The sequence below is a fragment of the Balaenoptera musculus genome, chromosome 10, assembly GCF_009873245.2.
Source record: "Balaenoptera musculus isolate JJ_BM4_2016_0621 chromosome 10, mBalMus1.pri.v3, whole genome shotgun sequence".
Taxonomy (NCBI): domain Eukaryota; kingdom Metazoa; phylum Chordata; class Mammalia; order Artiodactyla; family Balaenopteridae; genus Balaenoptera; species Balaenoptera musculus.
The window spans coordinates 50,342,788-50,367,206 of NC_045794.1; the positions used below are offsets into that span (position 1 = coordinate 50,342,788).

The 24,419-nt window shown below is 47.8% G+C and overlaps 1 protein-coding gene across 3 annotated transcripts in view; it reads right to left on the reverse strand.

Annotated features, from left to right (window-relative positions):
• Positions 1–24,419, reverse strand: part of PPM1H (protein phosphatase, Mg2+/Mn2+ dependent 1H) — a 271,159-nt gene that overhangs the window by 42,740 nt on the left and 204,000 nt on the right. For 2 of the 3 annotated variants that reach the window (XM_036865627.1, XM_036865629.1), the window contains exons 7-8: positions 4,150–4,213; positions 531–638 (exon numbers count right to left, since the gene is read on the reverse strand). In XM_036865627.1, the coding sequence (XP_036721522.1) occupies positions 531–638; positions 4,150–4,213 (172 nt within the window). The remainder of the gene's footprint in view (positions 1–530; positions 639–4,149; positions 4,214–24,419) is intronic. The other variant, XM_036865628.1, reaches the window with a different exon arrangement.

Below are 24,419 nucleotides of genomic sequence, written 5' to 3' on the forward strand. Positions count from 1 at the left end.
GAGATGGGGAGGAAGGGCATACGAGGCAGAAAGCATGGTTTGAGCAAATATGGGAAACTGAAGGTCACGTACAAAAAATAGCAAGTTCATTCTGGCTGGTGTAGGGGAACAAAGATCAGATTTTTTTTTTTTTTTAAGTTAGACCAAATTATATAACAAGCCTTGAATGCCAAGTGAAGGAGTTTGCGCTTTAGTCTCTGAGCCTTGGGGTGTTGTTGAAGGTTTCTGAGCAAACAGGTGTCAAGAGTAGTTGTTTAGGAAAATTGGCCTGATGGCAATATGTGGGCTGGATTGAGGAGGCAAGGAATGCCACTAGGGGCTGTGCAGCCGTCTGGGCGGGAGGCCACGAGGGAGGAACCAGCACAGTCAAAGTGAGAATGGAGTGGGGAAAAGAAACAGACACGAGAGACACTGCAGAAGTACATGTGACACAAGTTGGCTACCGTCTGGATATGGCGTGTGAGTCATGGGAAGAACAATGTAGAAAACATGTTCTGGTACCGAATAGAAACGAACACCTCATGCGGTACCTCTGGCGCTGAAGACAGGAATGGCTTTATGCAGATGTTGGAGTCATGCACCTTCAGGTCATGGTCCCCAAGTCCCCTGGTCACTCCAATAGTCGCCATTACTCGGGCCTAAGAGCATAAGCAGAGGGTCGTCAGAAACACACGCACACAGAGAAAGTATTCCCACCACAGTGTAGCTGCCACGGGCTAAGAGAGAAGCAGTCATTTTCCGGTTCTTCCTGCCCCTCTCCATGCCCCTGGCTGCTAACTTCTGTGGGTACTTGTTTCCAAGGAAGGGCCCACCAAGGTCACTTGCATACTTGAGGAGTGCCTTTTCTAGCAATTATCTTAATTCGAATGGACTGCTGCTGTCTCATTTCAGATTTCTTTTGCAGAGACTGGAGGGAAGGGTGTCCAATAAACTAAATACAATACATCTGTGATGTCTACAGCTACTGAAATCAATTCAGACCAAATCCAACCATCTGCCCATCCCCCCATCCAGCCATCCACCCACCCATCTGCTATACACCCATCCTTCAAGTATTTACTGAACACCTGCTACGTCTCTAGTTCTGTGATAAAAGATGTAAAAACGTCAGAGGCAGATCCTGCCCACCCAAAGCTCATATATTACACTTTATGGCTGGAGAAAATAAACCATTAGCAACTCTATAACCTGTCCTGCTAACATCTTCACAAATTCCATCTGGGTGGAAAGGAACATGAGGTCACTTTGCTGTAAATACACACAGAGACCTTATAGCTGAGACCACACCATCTGTAGCTTTCTCTACGTGGTTGTCCAAATGCTTTAAGGAAGCAATACGATTAAACTAATGCCTACACTGTCAGCCCAATGATCTCCTGGGAGGCCACAGATTTGATTTACCCAAACATTTATTGAGCACCTACTATGTGCAGACACCATGCTGTGGGGGACAAATATCTAAGGCCTGGTCTCTCCTACAAAGGAACTTGGTGAGGGAGGCTAAGAGGTACATGTCTAATTAACAACATATGGAATATGGCTGAGTGCTGAAAGACACATGAACAACGGGGTTGTATGAGTTCAGAGGAGGTAAAAATTCTACTAAGAAGTTTCCCTGGAGCAGGGGGCACTACATTTTTGTGCAGAAGGATATCCAGCATCAAGACAGGTAAACACAGAGGGATGGAGTGACAGGCATTCTGGGTGGACTGACGCCCACTGCTCTAACACCTGGATTAGCGACACTATACCTGGTGTAGCGTCATCGTTCAAAGACCTGAACTTGAATCCTCGCTCTAATGCTTGGGTAATAAGAATAACTTATAAACGCTAAGACGTGAATCTAACACATTACCATATCCTCATCCTACTTTCCCCCAAAAAGCTGTGGATTTTGGAGCTGGTTTCACATCAGAAGGCGGGCAGGTTTACAGTCGAGTGGAAATGAAACCGTAACACATATTTCAAAGGCAAGAATCAAAGGGGGTGAAATGCAGACACAGGAATGTAAACCTGGGGACCTCTGGTCTGGCACTGCTCTGCTGGGGGCCTGGCCCAGCTCCCTTCTAGCTGAGACGCGTTCAGCTCTAAACGTGGACATTCTGAGTCCCTCGTAGCCGTTCTGCTCTCCTTCCTGCTGTGGCACCTTCTCTGGTTGGATGTTTTAGTCCAAAGAAATCTGATATTTCTGCTAGTTACTGAACTTGTTTACATGTCCCACACAAGTCCTTCAAAGCATTGGCAGAAATCAAATGAAAAGTAACAGCAGTGAAAGTATTCTGAAACTTCTGGGGAGGTGTGTGCAGAGAGGAAGGAGAAAAGCCCTGTAAAAGATCAAGACAGAACTGATGTGTTGTAAAGCTTTCTCCAGAGATCACGGACTCCTGGGACAGAGGGGGCATGCTACTTTGGTACAGGGCAGGCCTGGAGCAGACTGACGCCACAGTGGCTTTTAAATAGGTCAACAGGTACAATGACTGAACTTGTCAGCTACATATCACAGAACTGTCAAGCCCTAATTAACTGAAATGCTAGAGGAACATGATGTCCTGGTGAATTGAACTGTTTGCTGAACTGGGAAAACCCTCGCTCTTTGAAATCTTTTTGCTGCTAATCTTTGAAGAACACATTTATCCACTTTCTTGTTGTACCAAGGAGAGTACACTGAACATAACTGAACAGCTTATTAAATACTCATGCATTTACTGACGGCCTGCCATGTGTCATGTGCATTTACTGACGGCCTGCCATGTGTCTGTACCAGGCTGGACAGGTACCAAGGATACAAAGGCAACAGGATGTGGTCCGGAGCTTACTGGGGCTCACTGGGTAGCAGCAGGGTAATACTGAGAATTTCAGCACCACAAAGAACTGCAGCTGTAGGCGTAGATCACTGGGCTGAGTGATGTGCATTGATGGTGCCCACTCTACACAAAGATACACGAAACCCTACCAAGAGTAGAGCTCTTCCCTGTCATGATTCTCAACCAGGGATGGGGCAAGTTAGTTTGGAAAATGATGCATTTATTGATCAAATCGTTGTGTGTCATTTCCCTCCATGAAATGTCTCCTTCCAGTGAAATCACTGCTGGGCTACACTGAGCCCAAAACCTAATCCTGTGTGTTCTCTTTCACACACACACACACACACGCACGCACGCATGCGCATGCCCACACGTACACTCAAGTTCTGCCCATGAAGGCCTCCTTCGGTTTTCTTATGAGTCACTTCATCCTGATAAAAGCTATCAAATGCTGAAAAAAATTTCAGCCGAAGATTCTTTTCAATGTGACCACATTTTTCACTTCTAATTGCAACTCTCAGCGCCTAGTTGAAATGTATTCGTGTTTGGAGGGAGAACGCAATGACTCGGAAGGTGTCTGTTCTTCCTGGGAGCTGGCTTCCAAGCTTCCTCATCCCCATCTCTGCTCCAGGACTGCAGCCCTCTCCGGTCTCTGCTCAGCGACCACTTTAAGATCAACGGCCTTCCTCCAGCTCAGCAATGTTTGATTCTGACTGAGGCCCTGGGAGCTGGTGGTGGATGGCCTTTGCTATCTCCGCCTGGGATCTGGTCCATGTGATCCTATAGTGTAATCAGGGTGGAACTTCGGGTCCCCTTTCCAGGGGGCAAGTGGAGAAGCCACCTTGCAAAGCCTGTGCTTCCGTGGTGGGCTGTGAGGGCGCGAGAAGGAAGCGGAAGGCCATGGCTCCACATCTGGTACCACCCCTCGCCAGCCGCGTGACTGCCCGAGCAGTTTCAACCTCGGAGTCCCAGCTGCCTCATCTACCAAAGGGATATGAGACAGCCAGCTCTGCCTGCCTCGTGGCTTGTTGTCAGATACACAAGGAGATGATGTATGTGAAAGCGGTCGTGTTTAAACGCTGTGAAAAAGTTATTCAAATGGACTGAGAAGGGGGATGTCATTTTCACCAAATTGACTTTAGTCCCTCATGCTCACCACCCCCGGCCCCCGACCCTGCCACTCCTTGGACCCTCAAGACAGGAGGCCTGAAGGATGATGGAGGGGATATTCTTTCAAGCTGTCAAGGCTATAAAATCGTGAGCTGCTGAGTGGAACACACAGATCACCACGGGCTCCGTGGAGACAGAGCCTTGTTCTCTGAGTCCGGGGCGGGCACGTGCCTACCTTCTTGCCTTCTCCATATATAAGGGGAAACTTCAAGTCATCCTCCTCAATGGTTTTGTATGCCCTGTAGGGGGATAAACAACATTAAAAAAAAAAAAAAAAAAGGTTTGCACTCAATTAGTGACCTGCTGCCCTGACACAGGCCGCCAGGTACTTTATTTTCCCTGAGACTCCGTCCGGTCACCACACTGCGGATCTCTTTCTGTATGAACAGTCATATTGTGTGTGTGTGTGTGTGTCTGTGTGTGTCTGTGTGTGTCTGTGTGTGTGTACATATTTTAACGAACCAGAAAATACCAAGTCATTACAGGCTTGAAGAGAGACAAAACGAGCTGGCATATTCACAATTAGCGAGCAGGGGTGATAGGTTCCTGTCTTAAGCATTTAGTGTCCGTGCGGTAATGAAGCTCCCCAGCAGCAGTGGCAGGATTCTTGTCATTAATCTGGAACCGAAAGAAACAGCAGCACTCAGCGATGGATGGGGGGCGGGCGGGGGGACGGTGAAACTGCTCCAAGAGCCAGTCCTCACCTTCGGGGGCTGTTTACGCCAAAGCAGCCTCGTGCTGGGACGGCTGGAGAAGGAATATTTAGAGCCTGCTTGACCTCAGCACGATATTCAAGGTTGGCAGAAAATCCTTTGTTTCACGATAGCTATTAAATGGCCATTCAACACACAGAAAGAAAATCCACTTCACGCTTCAATGGTTTATTCCAGACATGGTTGTCCAGATGCCACGACACACACAGCAGAGGCTGGCCAGGCTATGGTGAGCGAGCAAACGAAGGCCACGTCTTGCGATTTTGCTCACAAGGAAGTTAAAAAACAAACAAGCAGACGTGGTACCCAGTTACTAGCTGTATAACCCTGGGCAAGTGGCTCCACCTTTTCGGGTCTACGTTTCCTCATCTGTAAATGAGGATAATCACACAGGATGTGAAGAGCTTAGCACAGAGCCCGGCACTTAGTAAGTACTCAAGAAGTGGTAGCCATCGCTAGTATTTAGTAGAAAGCTAATACGTGGCACACCAGTCCCCCTTTCTGCAAAATGGGGACAACATTGCCTATTCAATTCCTCAGAGAAGTGGTAGGAAGACTAAGTAACAGATGGGGTAGGTTCTGCTAGGTTAGAGGCTAGAAGCAAGAAGCTTTTCTCAACTAATATCTCCTGAGTGCATGAAAAAAAATTAATTTGTGACGTGCCCCCTGGTCCTGGATATATCTAGGCAGCTTGGGAGTGAACCTGACATCAAATTTATGAAGGAGCTTGATATACAAAAGAATGCAACCCAATTGAAAAAGGGCTCAACCCCAAAGCTAAAGCAGGCACATCCTTATTTTCTAGGAAGTTATTAAGTTCTTTCCCAGAGGGTAGAGGAACAGTGAAGTTTTGGCACTGGATGTGTCTGCGCCTGAGTTTAGCACTGCTTTCTGTACAGCCCTGGGCGAGTGGATAAGCCTCTCTGGACCTCAGTTTCCTCCTTAAGCAGAGAGGCCAAAAAATCCTGGGCTTGTTGTGAGGATAAAAATGGGCTGATGAATGTGACAAGCTTAGGAAGTATTTAGCCCAGTGCCTGGCACATGCTGAGAGCTTGATAAAAGCTAGTTGCTGCTGCTGCTACCGTCAAGTGGGCCCAGCGGTATGCCATGAATTGAATTTTCGAAAAAGGAACCATACTATTTCCTTCCCCCAAATCTACCAAATTAACACAAAGTGGAAATAGCTACTGTGATGTTTCTATACTCCCATGAACTATTTAAGACACTGTGGTATCCAAGTCACTTGGGGACCAAACAGAGCTATTATTAGAATGCACTCCACTTGGGGATTGAATGAGTTTGTAGACCAGTGGTTCTCCGTCTTGGCTGCATATGGAATCACCTGGGGAGGCTTTAAAAATCCTGATGCTCAGGTCACATCCCAGAGCAATTAAATGTGAACTTCTGGGGATGGGACCCAGGTACCAGGAATTTTTTTAAAGCTTCCCAAGTGATTCCAGCGTGCAGCCACGGTTGAGAACCACTACTGCAGACCCAAATCATTAGCTAACATTCAAAATCGGTTCAGCAATAAGCCCCCTGTCACCTTGACCCTAAAGACGACAGACTACATGGCTCAAGGGAAAGGGGGTAATGCCTTGAGAAAGGCTGTGTAGTGGGCACAAGCAGGGCTTGGGGACCGAAGGGAGGAAGTGTGGAGAGTAAGAAGACAGGTTCAGACAGAGAGGAGGATGCAGTGGGGACGGTCCCCAGGGAGGGGCTGGGGCCTGGAGATCCAGGCACAGAGTCTGGAATCACTTGTGAGGCAGAAGGTGGCAGCTCTAGAATCAAGGACTGGAAATTACTTAGAGCTCAGCGGAGACAGGCTAAGAGCACTCTGAACAAGCTTGAAAAGGCAGCAAAAAACTGTCCTCTGACTCTACCATAAGCCCAGGCAATCGAGTTCTCTCAGGGCAGAGAATTTCAGGAGAGTGAAGTCCGTGTCACCACAGCTCTGAAAGGCAAACACTCATCTTGGCGTTGTCACCCACAGGAACAAGACCACCACAAGTGCTAATATTACATTTTAGCCCCTGTTTCTTCATCTTCAAGAACAACAAAAAAATTGAAAATAGAAAAGACAGCTCTGGGAAAGAAAGGTTTATTCTGTTCCTGCCATGGTTGGTTTTCAATCAAATATGAGCCCCCTCCCCGCCCCTCCCCAACAAATGACCAGGGTGAATAGCTACAAATAAGAAGAGAAAGCAGACCACCTGCCCCCCGGCAGGCTTTCAGAGTCTGAAGCACAGATCATCACGTGACGGTCAGTGGACTTCCCACCATGGTTAAAGTCTTAAATAACAAAGAACAAAATACTCAAGAGTTAAAACTGGTAACGTGATTAAAGACGGTGTAAATCAATGACAGCTAATAATAGTGACCTCAGCTGTAACTTACTGAACACCTTGTACAAGGCCAGACACTGGGCTGGGTATTTGCGTACCACGTCTAAAATTTCTCAAAGACCCTGCAGTGTCCCATCTGACAGATGAGGAGATCGAGGCCCAGAGAGGTTACGTTACTCTCCCGAGATCGTATCCCGTGTCAGCGGCCCTTAAGCTAAACTCAGACTGTCCCAGAAAACACACCAAAGAAATGTGATGTCAGGGTTTAGCTCTGCAGGTTTCTCATTCTAGTTGAGGAGTCTCAAATGAGACCATTATTGCCCACCTCCCAGTGGGTAAAAAGCAGGCAATGATGGGGAACTTTTGGCAGAAAAGGAAGGGGAATTTTCTGTGTGAGGCAAAAGAGCAAAAGGTGACCATGAGGGGACAAAACCAGCAGCTGTTCCCCAACACAGCCTACAGGGAAGAACACAGGGAAGTTGCGGAAGCCACCGCTTCCCAGGTCATTTTGCCTGTGGCCAAGGAGTCCGACGGAGTCCTCTCCCACAGACTGCAGGCCTCCCTCAATCTGTCTTGCAGCTTAAGGGGCCACCTCAGCTTCTGCTGTTCATATTACATCCGTAGTCCATGTCTAGGCTGTGGGCTTGAATCTGTACGCTTCCCAAGTGTCCTTGGCTTCCACTCCTCTCTGCTGGGGGAGGTGAGAGGATAAGAGAGGTTGGAAGCTTGAGAGCTCTAGGACATCGACGTACTTAGGGCCTAAGATGAAGAGATAAAGTCTATTCCTTCACGTCAGATCTTACGGTTCCCGAAATCCTGATTAAATTTTTTTAAAAACTCCCCAAACAGGGAATTCCCTGGCGGTCCAGTGGTTAAGACTCAGCGCTTTCACTGCCAGGGCCCGGGTTTAATCCCTGGCTGGGGAACCAAGATCCTGCGAACCTCGCGGTGTGGCCAAAAAACAACAACACCCCCCAGAAAAACCTCCCCAAATAGATTACTCACTAGTTTACAATAATATAACTGACCAGAGATCATATTCAAATAATTACTTGTTACAAGAAAGCAAAACTGAAAGGCTTAGGAAAGATATTTAGACTCTCATTTGGGGTCAATTCCTTTACGAATATTTATGAGGCCAACTGACACAAGGATGAGATGAGAAAAAAAAAAAAATGCAAGGCTTAAAAAGGGCTAAATAAATTAAAGGGCTTTCCCTAACTCCAGGCGGTATCCTCAGAAGTTTCCATTAAACATTTTTAAAAGTAAGTGTAATAGTTCCCCTTGCAGCGTTGATTCTGCAAAGCTGAAAAGACAAGGCACCATTGATCTGGACCCACTGGAAGGAGAAGCCCAGCTCTGGAAGAGACCAGAAGGCCACTAAGTTGGCTGTACCCCAAATGCAGGAATCCCTCCTTTAACACCCCTCACACTGGTCCTGGCCTCTGTCATCGAATGGGCTGCTGTAGATAGTCTTTGTCTGAGGAGCTTTACCGGACTAACTTTGCAGTGCCACTGGAGAACAGCCCCGGGAAATTCTTTTTTAAATTGACCCAGTCACCCATTGATGTGTTGGTCTGTCTTCTGGGAAAACATGAAAGAAATCTAGTCTTTCTTCTACTTCAGAGCTCTGCAAATATTTGAAGAGAGCTATCTCAAAGTTTCCTCTTTCCTAGTCTCATCAACTGTCCTTCACAGGACCTGAGGCACCATCCCTAACCATCCATTCAACCAGTATTTATTAACTGAGCACCAAATACTGCGCGAGGGGCCCTCTCGGAGCCTTCTAGTTTGTCGCAGTCCTCAAAGAATGGCACTCAGAACTGAAAACACTTAAGATGTGGTCCACAAAAGAATGAAATGATTACTTCTTTGATTTAGACCTTGCTCTTTTTTAAATGACTGTAGCTTATATTGGCGGTATGTGCAGGTACACGTCTCTGCATGGTTTAGGGTCATATAATGAAACAATGAGTGAAAACAAACAAGCAAAAAACCCAACCAAACAAAACCCCAGTCAGTCCACAAGAAAAAAGACTTGAGAAGGTTTCTTGACTCATCGTCTTCCTCTAAGTTTACACTCATGCAATGAATATTTTACTTTGAGTGGAAAACTCCATTGCCCTTATTATCTTGCTAGTTTCAATCCATCGTTCCAACCCACCAAGGGACATCTGAATCCATATCCTTTCATCCAAACAAATCAGCTCTCCTTCTATGCTATGTCACGTTAAATTTGATAACCAGCTCTGCCATCTTCATCCAGGTCATTGAAGAAAAAAAAAAAAACAATGCTAAGCAGAACCAAGCCATTAGAGACCTTCCTCCAGGTCAACCTAACCAGACAAAGGGTATATCAATATTTTTTGAAGGCAAGTGGATGAAAGTAAGTGCAATTTGAAAAATCGTGTTCTTGTCTGGTGGAAACATAGAAGACAGACTCAACAGCAGAGGGCAGACAATGAGATATCCATGTTTAAATTACTGGGTGGTGGGGCAGGGGGTGATTTAGGACTAAAAAAGCCTGAAAACACTGATCCAGAGAGACACTGTCCTCATGAATTTTAGACTCTTTGGGTGTAGCTCTCAGGCCATCTATGAAGCAACTGAACTGCTGTCCACACAGTATTTCTCCATCTTGTCCAAAGACTAAAAGAAGAAACCATCAACTTTCTTACAAAGTCAAAATACATCCATGTACACTACTGCCACGATCAACCAGCCTAGACACCCTATCAAAACGTTGGAGATTGCTAATTGAGCTTGACTTATTAGTGAACCCAAGTTGTTCCGCAGATTATACAACCTCCAGGGGATGCGGATCCTTCAAACTGCTCTCACTCCTAAGGCAAGAGAGAGGCACTGATTGCTCCCCCATCAGCCTGGCCCTTCCAGACCGCAGCTCTCCTTCTGCCCCTCCTCTGCTCCCACACCCCTCCCTCCCCTTTCAGGGCATTCTCCCACCTTCCCTGAGGACTTCGGTTTAGGTTTACAGATTGCTTTCCCATTCTTTCCCCTGCATGTTATTCTCAGCAACTTTACATGTTGTGATGGTGCTTCTGGAATCCTGACCTTACAACTCCTACCTACTTCCTGATGACCTTCTTCACTGCTCCCCATCAGCACCTGGTCACATGGGCTGCACCAAAAGCATCCTCTCCTCTGAGATTTGCACTCTAAGTCACCTCCCCTCTCACTCCTTTGCTGTGGCTCTCAGGCCAGGTCCCCCCCCACCCCACCCACTCGGTCCCGCCCTTCTAACTACCTTCTGGCTACTCTTGTTTCTGGATCCAGCCTCCACTTGTGGCAAATGTTTACAATATTTTTCTTGCTAACAGCTTAGAATGCCTCACCTTCTTGATCCTCTAGCAAGAAGGAAACACAACAAGAGTTGAGTATTTTGTTTATTCATGTCACACCATCTTCTTCGGCCTACAGCACTGAAATTGCCTCATCGGGCCTCCCTGCAATAATCTAGGCAAGAGAGGATGGTGCCACAGCTACAGTGACGGCAGTGAAGGTGTTGAAAACTGTTCAGTTTTGTCCTTTACCTCTATTCTCAGAGCAACCAGAGTAATTATTTTAAAATGTCAGATAACGTCATTACCCTACTCAAACCCTCCAATGGCTTTCCCATCATACTTGAAATAAAAGCCAAGTAATGAAATGACCTTCTTTAAAAATCACTCCCCACCCCCAAACTTCCTATTCCCCTTCTTTGCTTTCTTTTTCTTCAGGCATCTCCTGCCACCTAACATTTTAAGTATTTTACTTATTTTGTTTATTTTCTCGACTGCTCCCCTGTGCGCCCTGCCCCCCACTTAAGTTCTATGAGGAGAGAGATTTTTGTTTTGCTGCCTGTGGCATCCCTGGTACCTAAAAGACTGCTCAGCATATAATGAGTGCCCAACAGATGTTCGATTAAGTGAGCAAATCAGCGAATGCTACTTACTCCAGGCAGTGGCTTTATTCTGCCCTGTCATATTTTCTTGTTCTTTATGTATTCACAAAACAAAAGCAAAAAGTCTTGTTTTCAGTGGCTGCTTTCTAAGTCTCAGCCCATGCTCACTCACATGCACATCCTTTTCCTGCCCCGGTCTTGCCTGGCTGTGGGCTGCTCCTTGGAGTATACATTTTAGACACATTCACTGAACGTTTGAACTCAAGAGATCCCCCGGCAGCCACAGTGATGTCTTTTCACCCTTCTGATGAGTAGCAATTACACGACTCCTCCTGGATGAACACGTCTCGTCTCTGTATCCATTTTGCAATTTTTACCAGAAAAACCTTTGCTTGTATTTTCAGACTGGCCGAGAGGCCTGCAAGCACATCTTCCACAGCCATTTCTCTTTCCATCCACAGTCATCACTCCTCGGCTTAAAATTCTCCAGTGGCTTTCTATCATCTTAAAATATAACCCAGCGATGAGGCCCTCCATGGTCTGATCTTTGACACTGCTCTGACATCTTTTATACTCTGCCACGTGCTCGGGACACTAGCTTTCTTCCTGTTTCTTCAACGTGCCATGGGGGCTCGTCCTTCCCTCTTCCTGGGCCATTCTTCCTCCAGACCTCACAGAGCCGGCTCCTGGCCATCCCGCAGAGCGCCTTCTGCAACCGCTCGTCTAAAAGTATGGTGCTGGGCTTCCCTGGTGGCGCAGTGGCTGAGAATCCGCCTGCCAATGCAGGGGACACGGGTTCGAGCCCTGGTCTGGGAAGATCCCACGTGCCGCGGAGCAACTGGGCCCGCGAGCCACAACTACTGAGCCTGCGCGTCTGGAGCCTGTGCTCCGCAACGAGAGGCCGCGATAGTGAGAGGCCCGCGCACCGCGATGAAGAGTGGACCCCGCTCACCGCAACTAGAGAAAGCCCTCACACAGAAACGAAGACCCAACGCAGCCAAAAATAAATAAATAAATAAATAAATAATTTTTATAAATAAATAAATAAATAAAAGCATGGCGCTCCCTGCTCTTGTCTCAGCTCTGCAAGGTACTTACACAGCACAGTTGGAAACTACCGTATTTATTAATTTACTCATTCTGTCTCCCCCTCTAAAACATTAGCTCCATGCAGCCAGGGATTTTGTCTTATTCACTGTTCTATCCTCATATCGACAACCGTGTGGGCACATTGTGGATGTAAAGTAGATACTAGCTAAACGGATGAATACATGAATAAAGGCTGCCACCTCCTCTTTAGCGCACGCTTCCCCGCTCATTTTTCCTTAACAGCAAGCTTTTCTGGGGCTGAAATTTGGGGTTGAGTTCCATCAGTGATACCTTGGATTTTTGTTTACTCCATTATATTAAAATTTTAGGTTCCCTTTTATCACCAATACGTATTTGTAGATAGTCATAAAGTTATAAAAATGGCGTTTATGATCTTCTTGCTTATCGCTTTCTCGTGATAATTCCTAGGCGTCACCTCCAGAATGGTAGCTTTTGGTGCAGTGGTTCTCCAGGGTCTACGGTGTTACCTAGACAATTTTCTTCTTCCATATTAACTCAGGCGAAAGTCTACTTGGGAAGGCAAGTCCCCACTTAAGAAAGTTCTTTCTCATCTTTGCTGGATTCCTCCATTCCCAGCCACAGCCCCCACTCTGACTTCGTAACCCACAGGCCAGGGACCCAACGTTCATGATTTGGCACCATCCACACAGATCACTTCCCATGCTCTCCCTTCTCTCCTAAGTCCTGACTTTTAACTAGAAAGAGGGATGGAAATAGCACTTGCTTCCCTAAGTCTTAATTTCCTTGGTGGGACTTCAAAGTCATTTAAGAAGAATGTGACCCCTTCTGAGGGTTGTGATGGACCCTCTTCCTTCGGGGACTGCCTCATCTTGATCATCCACTCCTGCGGTTCCAGTGACACACACCAGTGAGTCACATTCTTCCACTCGCTGACCTCTCGACGTGGCCTTGGACGGCTCTCCTCCCCTGGGAGTCTTTCTTCCTGGATTCTCCCCGCCTGGCAGAGTCCACTGCGGGCGCAGAGTCAGAGGTTCTGAAGTCACAGCTGAGTCCTCACGTGGACTTGCTGTGTGAACTTGGCAAAGTCCCGCAACCTCACTGCATTTGCTTCTTCAGCTGCCTTTCTTCACGGAAGTTTCCAAGGATTAAATGCAAATATGTCTGGGAAAGTCCTTTGTGAAGAAGGATAAGGTGCTATTTAACTCTAAGTTGTGGCTATTACAGTCTTAGGAGCGTCCCTCATCACTGGGGAGGTAGAGCACAGATAACCGGTCCCCACAGGCAGGAGGACAGCACATTCCCCCAGGAAAACTGCTTCCTGCTGAACCCCCGAGACACCCCAATTCATACTTTTTCTACTGCCGCTAGTGATACCAAAGCATGAAGGAGAGCATCTGTGCAACTTTCATCTGGAAAGGTCTATGGTTCCACCAGAAAGTGAAGACTCAGAGACTCAGAAGGGTATCTCCGAGCTAATAATCTAAAGGGGGTGCTTTGGGGTTGGTCTGAAATAGTCATAAATGGAGAATCTTCCCCCCTCAGCTAGAAGCTCAGCGCCCTTCTAAGAGGGAGGTTAAGCCCCAGGAAGTCTCGTTTGCCCAGACAGAAACTAAGTCCTAGGCAGACAGAGGCACATCTCAGAGGGGCTGAGCAGGTTTGGATGGAGGGTGGTAGACAGAGTGTCTCAGGCTCTGGTCCCCATCTCTGGCTTCTAACAACCAAACCTCAACAGAAGCCTGAATCCCAGGAGGCCTGGGATGAAACATCACCGAGGCCTGGCTGGTCAGGAACAGACACATGCCGAGAGCCCAAATGCTACTTGTGGCTTTTAAGAGCTTGGCATGACCTCAATTAAGCAATTCACGGAATCCGCTGAGGCTCTCCCACCAACTCAGCTCTCTCCACACCCATCCTCCCCCAGACCTTCCTGGAAAAAGCAACGCGGGATTGGCAATCACCTCATTCTTCCTTTTTCCTGCCAGCCCTCTGTATTTGCAAAGGAGTCGAGCCCAAAGCCTAACCACAGAGCTCAGAAAGTGGAAGCTGCTTCCTGCCCCTGGAGATGGCCCTGCAGTGGGCGGCCCATGCCCCCCTCCTCGCTCTATGAATATCTGTGCTTGTGTTTCCTTTAAGGCAACACAAGATTTTGGTACTTTGTCAGGTCTGACTCTTATTTTTTTAATGCCTTCTTGTAAGAGGCCCCTTTTCCTGGTTTCAAAGATTCACAGTTAAGAAATTCCCCCCAAATTTCTTAAATTTGTCTTTGGATGAAATCTTAACATGCTGGAAAAGTGTCCCCCAACTGTCAGGGAGGGTGAATGTGAGCCAAACTTAATGAGGTCAGGCTCAAGTCGGAGCCAGGGAGTAAGGCTGAGAGGCCGCGCTCGGGGCCCCAGGGTGAGTAGCAAGAGGCTAAGAAACATCCCCTACCCAGCAGGTAGGCTGGGGGTTAGGAGTATCTTCTCTGACACAGGCTCACCACTGTATATACAAGCAGGCTTTCCTTATTTGTAGATCTGAGTTTTGAGGGATGGGGTCATATTTTGATGCACTGGGTCCCTGGATTTATGTGCCAGGAGTTGTTGTCAATGGGTATCTTAATTACTTGATTCCTGGGAAAGTCCCCCTGTGAGGCCAAGCCTCCACCAACAAATGCCACTTTATTTTCTCCTTTTGGTCCTTGGACTGTCGTTTAAATTAGTTGGAAGCCTGCAGGCCCTGAGCTATACACAAGTTGATGCGCTGGTGCTAATACAGTGCAACAGTCTGGATTCAGGCACAAACAGCATGCTTGAATTGTAAGAGTGTGATTACTATTTGGTGATGTAATTGAAGAGAGCTGGCAGGTGCCGTGCAGCCCAGCTTGTGTATGGCTGGCTGTGATGAGAGAAACCAATGAAAGGGGAAACCTTCCGGGCCTCTCTGCAGGAAAACTTTTTTTCATAATGGGGGGCAAGCTCTGTTCCTGACATTGCAGTTGCCCTTGAGGAAACCCCCCCCCCCCCCCCGCGCCGGCACCCATTAGTAGGGCCGACCCACAAGCCCTGGGAAATGCCTACCTCTCCCCTTCCTCCCGTCAGCATGCCTGGACCAGAGCCCGCCTGGCGTTCTGCGAGTGGTAACCATGCCTCTCTTTTGGCCTAAACACTCCTCTTCCTACCGCCAGGCCTCTGGCGGCGGCAAGACGCAAAGGGCTTGCGTTCACGTCACTGGTCCATGTCCCCTGGGAGCATCCGCTGGGTCAGAGCAGAGGTTTCACACTCTGTGACTTTCAAAGACACGTATCAATCTTGTTAACCCAGTGTACACCCACACACACCTCAAAAAACAATATTTATGTTTACCATGTGATATCCACTTTGATATTTTCTTTTCTCCCTGTGCAACTTAATGTAAAATGCACATCTCCATACACCAAACTCTCCATACACCAAACTGATTGCACAACCCCCAAATGGGTCCCCACTCACAGTTGGAAATGTGTAGAAAGGAATTTGGATAGCTGCTCCTGGTAGCTCCACATCAGGAGATCAGGCTTTGACCAGAGATGAGAGCAACGGGTTCTACCAGATTCATTCGTGAATATTTACTGAGCACCTACTACGTGCCAGGCACTCGCACAGGTGCTGGGCATATGGAGTTAAATAAAGTAAGGGTCATCTCTTGACTCACGGGCCCAAGGTGAGCAGTGGAAAAGGATTCACATGGAAAAAAATGCTTTGAATCAGTCTTTTGAAAATATAATCAATCAGGTACACGTGCAAAACAGAACAAATAATATTTCAGGACAAAACATTCTGGATGACTTTTAGGGAAATTTCAGATTTGGAAATGATTTCTGATTCAGTATCCACTTGGTGTGCATTAGCACTTGGCTAGGAGAGCTTCATATTCTAATCAATAACATTTAGATCTCCCACAGGTATGAATCAGAGATCCTTGTTTTATGAGCACACGAATATGGAATGATTTCTGCTTCCTCAGGGACCATTCATTCTGAAACAAACATGAATTTCATTGACATCGGCCTTTATGTCCTATGAGACCAAGTCAATATATACAGATCAGGAAATAACCAAAATTGACCCCATATCCATGAGTGGTGGGGAGAAAACAGCAAACTGTTTGCTACAAAGAGGGTTTTACTGCAGAGGCCAGTTCCTCCATGCTGGTCTTGCAGCCCTGCCTCACAGAGCTTGTCTCTCTGGTCATGTAGATATTTGTAGCCCAGAGCACCAAGTCCTACAGTTATCCCCTGGGAGAAGCACTTACACACTGGGGCTCTAACCTATGCTACATCCTTTCAATATTTCAAGTGCCCTTGAACAGGTAACATCACACTAGGCCGAGCTCAAGTATCTCAGAGTAAACACCAATGCTTTTTCAAGTCTTCTGTTCTTTCTTAAAAAGCGATGAGAATTTTGCATAAGCACACACACACAACATTTATTTCAAAGCTCAAAAATATCCTCCTCCACCCCCAAATCTTCAGTTGAATTAGATGCTTATCCTGCAGATGACTATACTCTTCCGGAATCCTCAGCTAACACCCACATTACTCGAGCCCCCGGGGTAAGAAGCACGGGCCTGGGGTGAGGGCTGCCAACACTGTCAGTGGGGGGAACATAGCACTCTCAGCTCCTGCATCAGGGTGGCCCTACTGCTTTAGATGATGGACTGCAAAGGCAGCAAGTGTGAAAGCTTCCGCCATCACCTCACCCCTAACACTTACGGAATTCTAATATACCCAACGTTTATTGTGCACTTGCTTCGCTCTAGGCACTGTTCTAAGCGCTTATATTTTTAAAACTTAGATGATTTTTTAGAACAACCTTTTAAGACAGGTATTAACATGAACCCCATTACACAAGGAAAGAAAATGGAGGTCACACCGCTAGGAAACAACAGAGGTTAAGCTCATTTCCAGGTCTGCAGCAAAGTGCTTTGTGTTCTTAACCACGGTCCTCTGCCCATCCTTGAAGAGCTGTGAATCTGTGTAAATACCATAAAATGGCATGATATGCAACAAGAATGCTTAATTACTAATCTCATCCCCAGAGTATATCATAAAAACTTTTAGGGTCTACCCCTCTCCAGGTTTTAACAGAAGTAAGTCGCATGCAAGTTTAAACATACCACCTTCTCAGACTGCTTCTTCCCTTGACAATACGGTGGATGTTCGAGGTCACTGCAGAATTAGGTTTAACCTGAGGTCTGGCTCTCAAGTCGTTCTGTTGATTATAAATTGAGAGACCTTAAACCTTCACACTTAGATGCCCAGTTTTTCACAAAGGGATCCAAGGCCACCCAGAAGGATTAGGCAAATTTGGGGAGGGAGTACCATTTACTCAGGATGAACAGGAATGAGAAACCAGCAAGTTACATACCCCGGGAGCATGGTCTCCTGACCTAGCCCACGTATCTATACCGTGCCTGAGGCCTGAACTAGCCAGGTCACGGGCACAAGTATCAATAAAGAAAAAGAAAGGCTCAATTCAACTCCGACCAACTGTTGGCACCTAAGGGCTTCATCACTCCTTATCCTGCCCTGCAGGTCCCATCCACAGCCCCCTCCCGAACACAGTCTTTGGTCCACGCTGGTAGACAAAGAGGTTCCCAAGCACCAGCAGGATAAGCAGGGGGCTGGAGTCACAACCCTGCTAAGGAGCCCAGTGTGCCCAGCGCTCGTTAATTAATCATTTCTGCAAGCTGCTGCTCGTCCTAACCATGGTAAGAATGACTGGGGCTGTCCAAGGTCAATGTTTACGGATATACAAGAATCACCTGGGAGGGAGGCTAAAAAAAAAAAACCCCAGAGTCCAGGACCTCAGGGATTCTGGAATGTTTTTAATAATCACCCCAGGTGAAAAAGCTTCCCTGTGGGTCAACATTCCTCTGCCAGTTTAGGTATGGGTTTGTCCTACACTTGATTGTAAGCACCAGGGGGTCAGGGACTATTTTTATTCTCTTTGTTTCTCCAAAGCCCAGCACAACACCCAGTTCACTGAATGAGTAAATAATAGTTAAACTAATCACCCCACAGAGATAGATAAAGCCCAGGACTCTGTCCTTTAGGCCACAGAGCACGATACGCAGCGCAGCGCTTGATTTGACTGGGGAGGCGGACACAGCTGATTTAATCCTGGTGGAATCTGAACCTAGAGCTGGCAGAGTCTCATTGCCTTTGCCAGAGTAACAAGGTGAAGGATAAAAAGGGGAGGCGTTACCAGCATTTCTAGTTCTTACAGAAAGACGCGTTCTTAGCTCTTCAGCGAGGGACAGACATAAGACCTTGCCTTGCTCTGAATAAGTCTTGGATTGACTTGTCTGAAGTTCAGAGGAACATGAAGGTAGAATGAGATCTTTCAGGGTGTGGGGGGGGTGGTTCTCCAACTCTCCTATGTGGATTCCTGGGGTAAGCCCAGAGCCCAGGGGTTTAAACCTGCACCCCAGCTGACTCTGATGAAGAGGCCCTCAAGCCATGGGACCTTTATGGGATTGTCAGCTTGAAACCAGCAACACTGATTTCCTACTCTGAAACCTGGTGGGCAGAGAAGGGGTGGCAGGGAAAAGAAAAACTTTATCTATCTCTGGTGAGAGTGAAATTTTGTAACTTGAGGAGTGTATGTTGGACATAGGAAAATGTTTCCTTGGCAGGCTTGTAAAGTACCTGGGAAATTTGTTGGAGTGTTATAGCACTCACTTCTCTGGAATTTCCTTAAAAACAGGATCTTATAAATAGGCTGAGGATTGGACCATACGTCCTTCTAAATATACTGTCAGCCCTATATTTCTGTCCTGCTGTGTGTCATTTTCATACTTCATAGAGGTGTAGAGCTCTCAAGGGTGGGAAAATAAAATTATGTTAGTTATTGCCATCCTCGCATGGCATTCAAAGTTTCCCTCACTTATGTTAGGCTACCATCAGGAATATTATCTAGCTGATATGTACCAATAAGTGAGTACGGAGGTCGAAAACACTGACAAACTCCTGTACTGGCTAGCAAATAATGACTGTCCCAAGTCCCCAACTGCCCCCATCTGCTGCTCTGCATTCTCCCCTAAAATCCCCATGATGTGGTAAATAAAGAATTAATGCGGACTTCCCTGGTGGCTCAGTGGTTGGGAATCCGCCTGCCAATGCAGGGGACGCGGGTTCGAGACCTGATCCGGAGGATCCCACATGCCGCGGAGCAGATAGGCCCGTGCGCCACAACTACTGAGCCCGTGTGCTGCAACTACTGAAGCCCGTGCACCTAGAGCCCTTGCTCTGCACAAGAGAAGCCACCACAATGAGAAGCCCGCGCACCGCAACGGAGAGTGGCCCCCGTCGCCGCAGCTGGAGGGCCCTCGGTGTAGCAATGAAGGGAGGGAGGGAGGAAGAAAGAATTAATGCCTGGCACAGCAGGGGGCTTCCAGGACCCGAATGTAGCCTATTCCTCCATGTTGACCATCAAAATATTTTGAATATTACCTTCAGCTTCCACATTCCCAGAACACACAACTTATTTTCATGCCCCTGGGCTTCACTTGTGCTATATACTCTGCTCAGAATGTCCTTCCCTCCTGCCCTCAACCCTCTTGAAACTCCTCTCCTATTTCAGACCTTTGGTTCAAACACGACCTTCTCCACTGAGTCTTCCCCAGTCCCAATCTCCCCTCTTAAAACCACTACTCCCTCTTCCACAGCCACAGGGCCTTTTTCTTCAAACCCCTTTTTATAAGCCCTGTATTCTGTCTTGCTTGGTTATTCATGCAACAAATTTCAACAGATCTACCTCCCTCACTCCTGAGATTTAAAGAACAGATTTAATATGGAAAAATAGAATCATTTGATCAATTTCCAGAAAGCTGACCGGCCCCTGGGCCAGCTGACCATCTCTATGACGTGAGCACTGCCTTATCTGACAAGATCCTTCCTTCGTGGGGACACGCTTCGGCCACGGAGGGTCTTGGAAACCCGGCTCCTGGGCTGTGCCTCAGGAGGGCTGCAGCGGTGCCTCAAAAGGTCCAGCGCAGAGGCAGATGGGAAGTCTGTGGATGGATTAAAAAAAAAACCCAAACAAACAAACAAAAACCCCCCACAAGCAAATAACACAAAAAACACCCTACCCAGCAGCCCCCAGTGACAGAGGGGTTTCCGACTGTACTGGGGGGGGGGTCTCTTATAGATAAGAAGTTGGCACAGCAGCTGTCGGACAGACCTGCCCAGCGGAAGTGGCCAGCCCTCCCTGATCTTCAGTCTCTTGCTTCTCTAAACTGCCTTCCTTTTTCTTTTAGGTTTTTAGCCTCTCATTACAATTGAGAAACAAGCATCTCAACACATATTATTAGGCCGTAAACCTCCCGAGGCAAGGGTCACGTCCTGCGGGCCTTTCCAGCCTCCATAACGTCTAATGATTATATTATCAGACACACACAGCACTTTACTCCATGCCAGGCTCCGGTCATGCAATCAACCAGACTAACTCATGCCATCTGATTATTACGCTCGGACCATTAGCCCCATTTACATACAGGGAAACTGAGGCAGAGAGAGCCAAACACAATGTGTCCCAGCCACACCTGGGGACTGTCCCCGCCAGGCGGTCTAGCTCCATATCCCTTGTTCTTACTACGAGGGCAATGTCTAATATGCCTCAGATGTACAGTAAAGGCATGTCAAATAAAAAACAAGTGGGTCCTGGGGTTCCTTGGCTAAAAGGACACTGGCTATTTTACAGGGGATTTGGGCAAGCACTTGACAACCCTAAAACTTCCCCAGATGACTGGAAGAGCTAAGTTGCTCCCACCCACGTACTAGACAACCCCAAACAACGATCACTGGGGAGAAGCGGCAGAGACCCCTGCTTCTCGGAGGTATAGGAAGGGGCACAGATAAGTGTGTGACTGTTCACGAGGGTCTTGAGGGGGAAAAAGGAAAAGCTTGGAAGTAGTTTGGCCACTTTTAGGAACAACACATTTACACTTTATCATTAAAGCAGAGAGAGGCGCAGGAGTGTGTAAAGGGAGAGTGGACGACCAATAGGGAGCTAGCTGGCTGGGCATCTCTTTTCTTTCTCCTCTCTGCGGCCTGACAATGCCTGTCTGGGTTTCCAACCATTTGCAAAGATCTCTCAGCCTCTCCTGGCCTCATGGGCAGGGCGGCAGGAAGGAGGGCGGGGAGCAAGAAGTCATTTATCACTGTCGGGGAGATGTGCTACACGCAGCAGGGCCGGCTTTCCTCCCTGCTGCTCCTGCGACCAGAGCCGCAAATCTTGAAAAGATGCAGAACATGCACCTCGCAAATAACCATTCATCATCGCTGCTCTGGGAGCCCGGGAGCGGCCCCTCCTGACGTGAGGCTGACCGGCTCTGCCTTCTGCCCGGGCCCCAGCGGAGCTGGGAACACGGGGACTTCTCAGGCACCTCATTCCTGTTCTGGCCAATCCCCATCTACTACAATCTACTGAGGTTTGGGGTTAAAATTCTCTGAAATGCCATCCAAGCCCCTCTTCTCTCCACAAAGTCAGATTTCCAGATCGCTTTCAGTAATCAGGCTGCAGCCAAGGTGGCCCATAATCATTAAATTTGAAAATACAAGTTGCTGGGAGGAAATTAATCCCAGGTTTAACTCGGGAATGGCCTGCTTTCTCGTGAAGTAATTATAAAATTAAAATGTGCTATTTCTCTGGTGAGTATAAAACGCCTCCTCAGTGAGGTCTGTGGCCCAACAGTAACGTCAGGATTTACACCAAGGAGGGACCGGAAAAATCCTTCCGTGCCTCAATGATGGGCGTCAGGGCCATCTGTAGGTAAATTTCCAAAGACTGGGTTAAAGGTGATTAAAATCAAGAGGAGGAAGAGGTTTGAATTTTCCAATTACTCCTTAAAACTCAAAAGTCAAGCTGCTAGACAATGCAAGCTTTCCTAGTAAGACTAATAATGCTGAGCTAATTAGACCCATAGGCATGGCCAACATACAAAGTCAGCCCAAAGGAGGGACACTGTCCCTTTAAAATCTGCCCGGGGATCAGTGGAAAAGCTAACGAGGAGTGTCAGTTGGGGCTGCTTTATTAGGTGGTCCTCCAGAGGATAAAGCCTGGGGTTTCTGTAACAGGGCTTCTGTGCTTGAGTCAATAAATCAATTTATATTAAATGCGGGTATAGCTCTGGAGCTGGCTTCATAAAGCATTCTGTGGCATTTCTCAATCTGCTTATCCCCTTCCCTGTCAGCCTGCCTGAACGCACTGTCAGAGGGCATTGAAAAGAGCAATAAAAAATAAGACAGAAGGCGTATCTACGTTATTTGTGAAACTCGACCCAGCAGCTCCAGACTCATGCTGGGAGGCTGCTCCCAGTGAGTTTCTCTCCAGGAGATGTTTGGATGGTTGGTAAGAAGCCCAATGCTGTGGGACTGCAGTGCTCAACCCCGAGCTGGGCTCCAGGCTGCAGACTGGGAATAAAGGTCACCCCGAACAGAAAGGAAAGGGTTGCAAGGGAAGTTGCGTTTTACTCCGATCCTCAGGGTCTGAAATACTCTTCAAGAAGTGAAAGGAAAAGCAAGATGAATACAAGCGCCGACAGCTGGCGCAGTCCAGGAGGTGGCGGGGAGCGGCTGGAGGAGGGAGGTGTGCTACTGACCAGGGCAGATGGAACGGGTCTTCCTTCAGGCTGGCCAGCAGGCTTGCCAGTGAGCGACCGCTGCAGACCGTCATCCCGAAACACAGTGACTTATGCCCCTGAAGATCTCAAAAGGAGAGGAAAGCCCATCCCCCACTTTTGGACTCTGTAGCGGGGCCAGAAGCCACAAAACGTGGCCACACCGTTCTGTTCTCCCCATCCAGGCTCAGCTTTTTTTTTTTTTTTTTTAACTCTTTGCTGTTGGGTTGTTCAGTTACAGACAGCTCCTGGCACTGTCCCTCACCCCAGTTAGACCCGCATACTTACATTATCTAGACTGCAGTGCCATCAGGTAGGACTGTTTGTGATGATGGAAATCTGTATCTGCAATGGCCACTCCAGTAGTCACGAGCCACATGTGGCTCCTGAGCAACTGAGATGTGGCTGGTGTGACTTGGGAAACGAATTTTTACTTTTATTTAATTTTAACTAATTTATATTTAAATGGCCACAAGTGTCTAGTGGCCACTCGGCTGGAGTGGACACAGAATAGAAAAGCTTTCCTTTGCCTTCATAAATGTAGTGAATGCTAAGAGGAGAAAATGGTGGTGGACCCCACTCTGTTCCCAGGGGAAAAGCCTCTGATTCGCTCTTAGTTTCAAGCGAAAGACAAGAGGGAACAATTACCCTGATGTGTCATCAAGTTAGAATCATAAAGAGTTAAGGGCTGCAAGAGATAAAAATGAAAGGTTACCATCACTGGAATTTCCCTAATGGAATCTGTCTTTTCCAGAAGCTCTGAAAAGCAGAGCAAAGCCCTTCCACCACCAGACATGGAGGTTGGCAGTGAAGGGCAAAGAAAGTATTTTATCAAACGAGAGACCTAGGCCCAGGATTGGCCCGAGGCCCCAGAACCTTGGCAGAGCAAGGAGCAGTATCCAAGGAGCTTATCTCCCAAGGCAGCACTCTCCTTCCTAAGTAAGCCATGCAATCTCAAGTTACTGGTCCAGCCTGCCCCTGAAACAAGACCATTATGAATGTTAAAAAGGCTCTGCTTAAAGAAAGAATTCTGGTGTACTTTACTCTTAACCAGAACCATCTGGAAGCAATCTTGCATTCACACGATGGACTTCTCGTCGTCTTTGGCCCTCGCTCTCAACAAATCCCATCAGCCCAGGAACAGCTGCTGGAGAATCTGGCCTGACGCCAGGGGTGAAGCTACAGCGCCCTCCCTTGTCCTGCCGGGGCCCCGGCTTGCTCATCACCCCACGCGGCTGGACACAGAGCACAAAGAACACAGATCCTACACAAGAAAGCGCAATCACCAGCGGTCACAGGAGCAGGGACTTGGTGCCACAAAGCCAGCTGTGAGAAACTGTTGTTTCAGCCCGGGAACACAGACGCCTGCCAGCAAATTACGGCCTGAGACGGCTCAGAGGGCCGTGGGTCTGGACGCTCTGCTCACAACGCCAGCTAGTGTGCGTCGTGCAACAGCAGCTCCACACAAAGGGCCAGGGAGGAAGGGCAGCGGCTCGCGCCGAGTCCAAGGCCAGAGTTCTGGCGCCAGGACCAACGACACCAGGCACAGAAGGCGAGAGCTGGGACGCGTCAGGGACCGACTCAGCACTGGGGGCGCTGTTAGAAAACGCCATCGTAAATCAAGCCACTGTGTAAACGACCTGAGCAGGCTGGGAAAGGGAGGCGGAGGAGCCAGGTGCGAGACGGATTTCATTAGGAAGGTCCTGGTGGCGGCAACCTTTTGTCCTCTGTGCAACCTGGGCCTGCCAAGCTGCTCCACGGTCTCCGAGAAAGC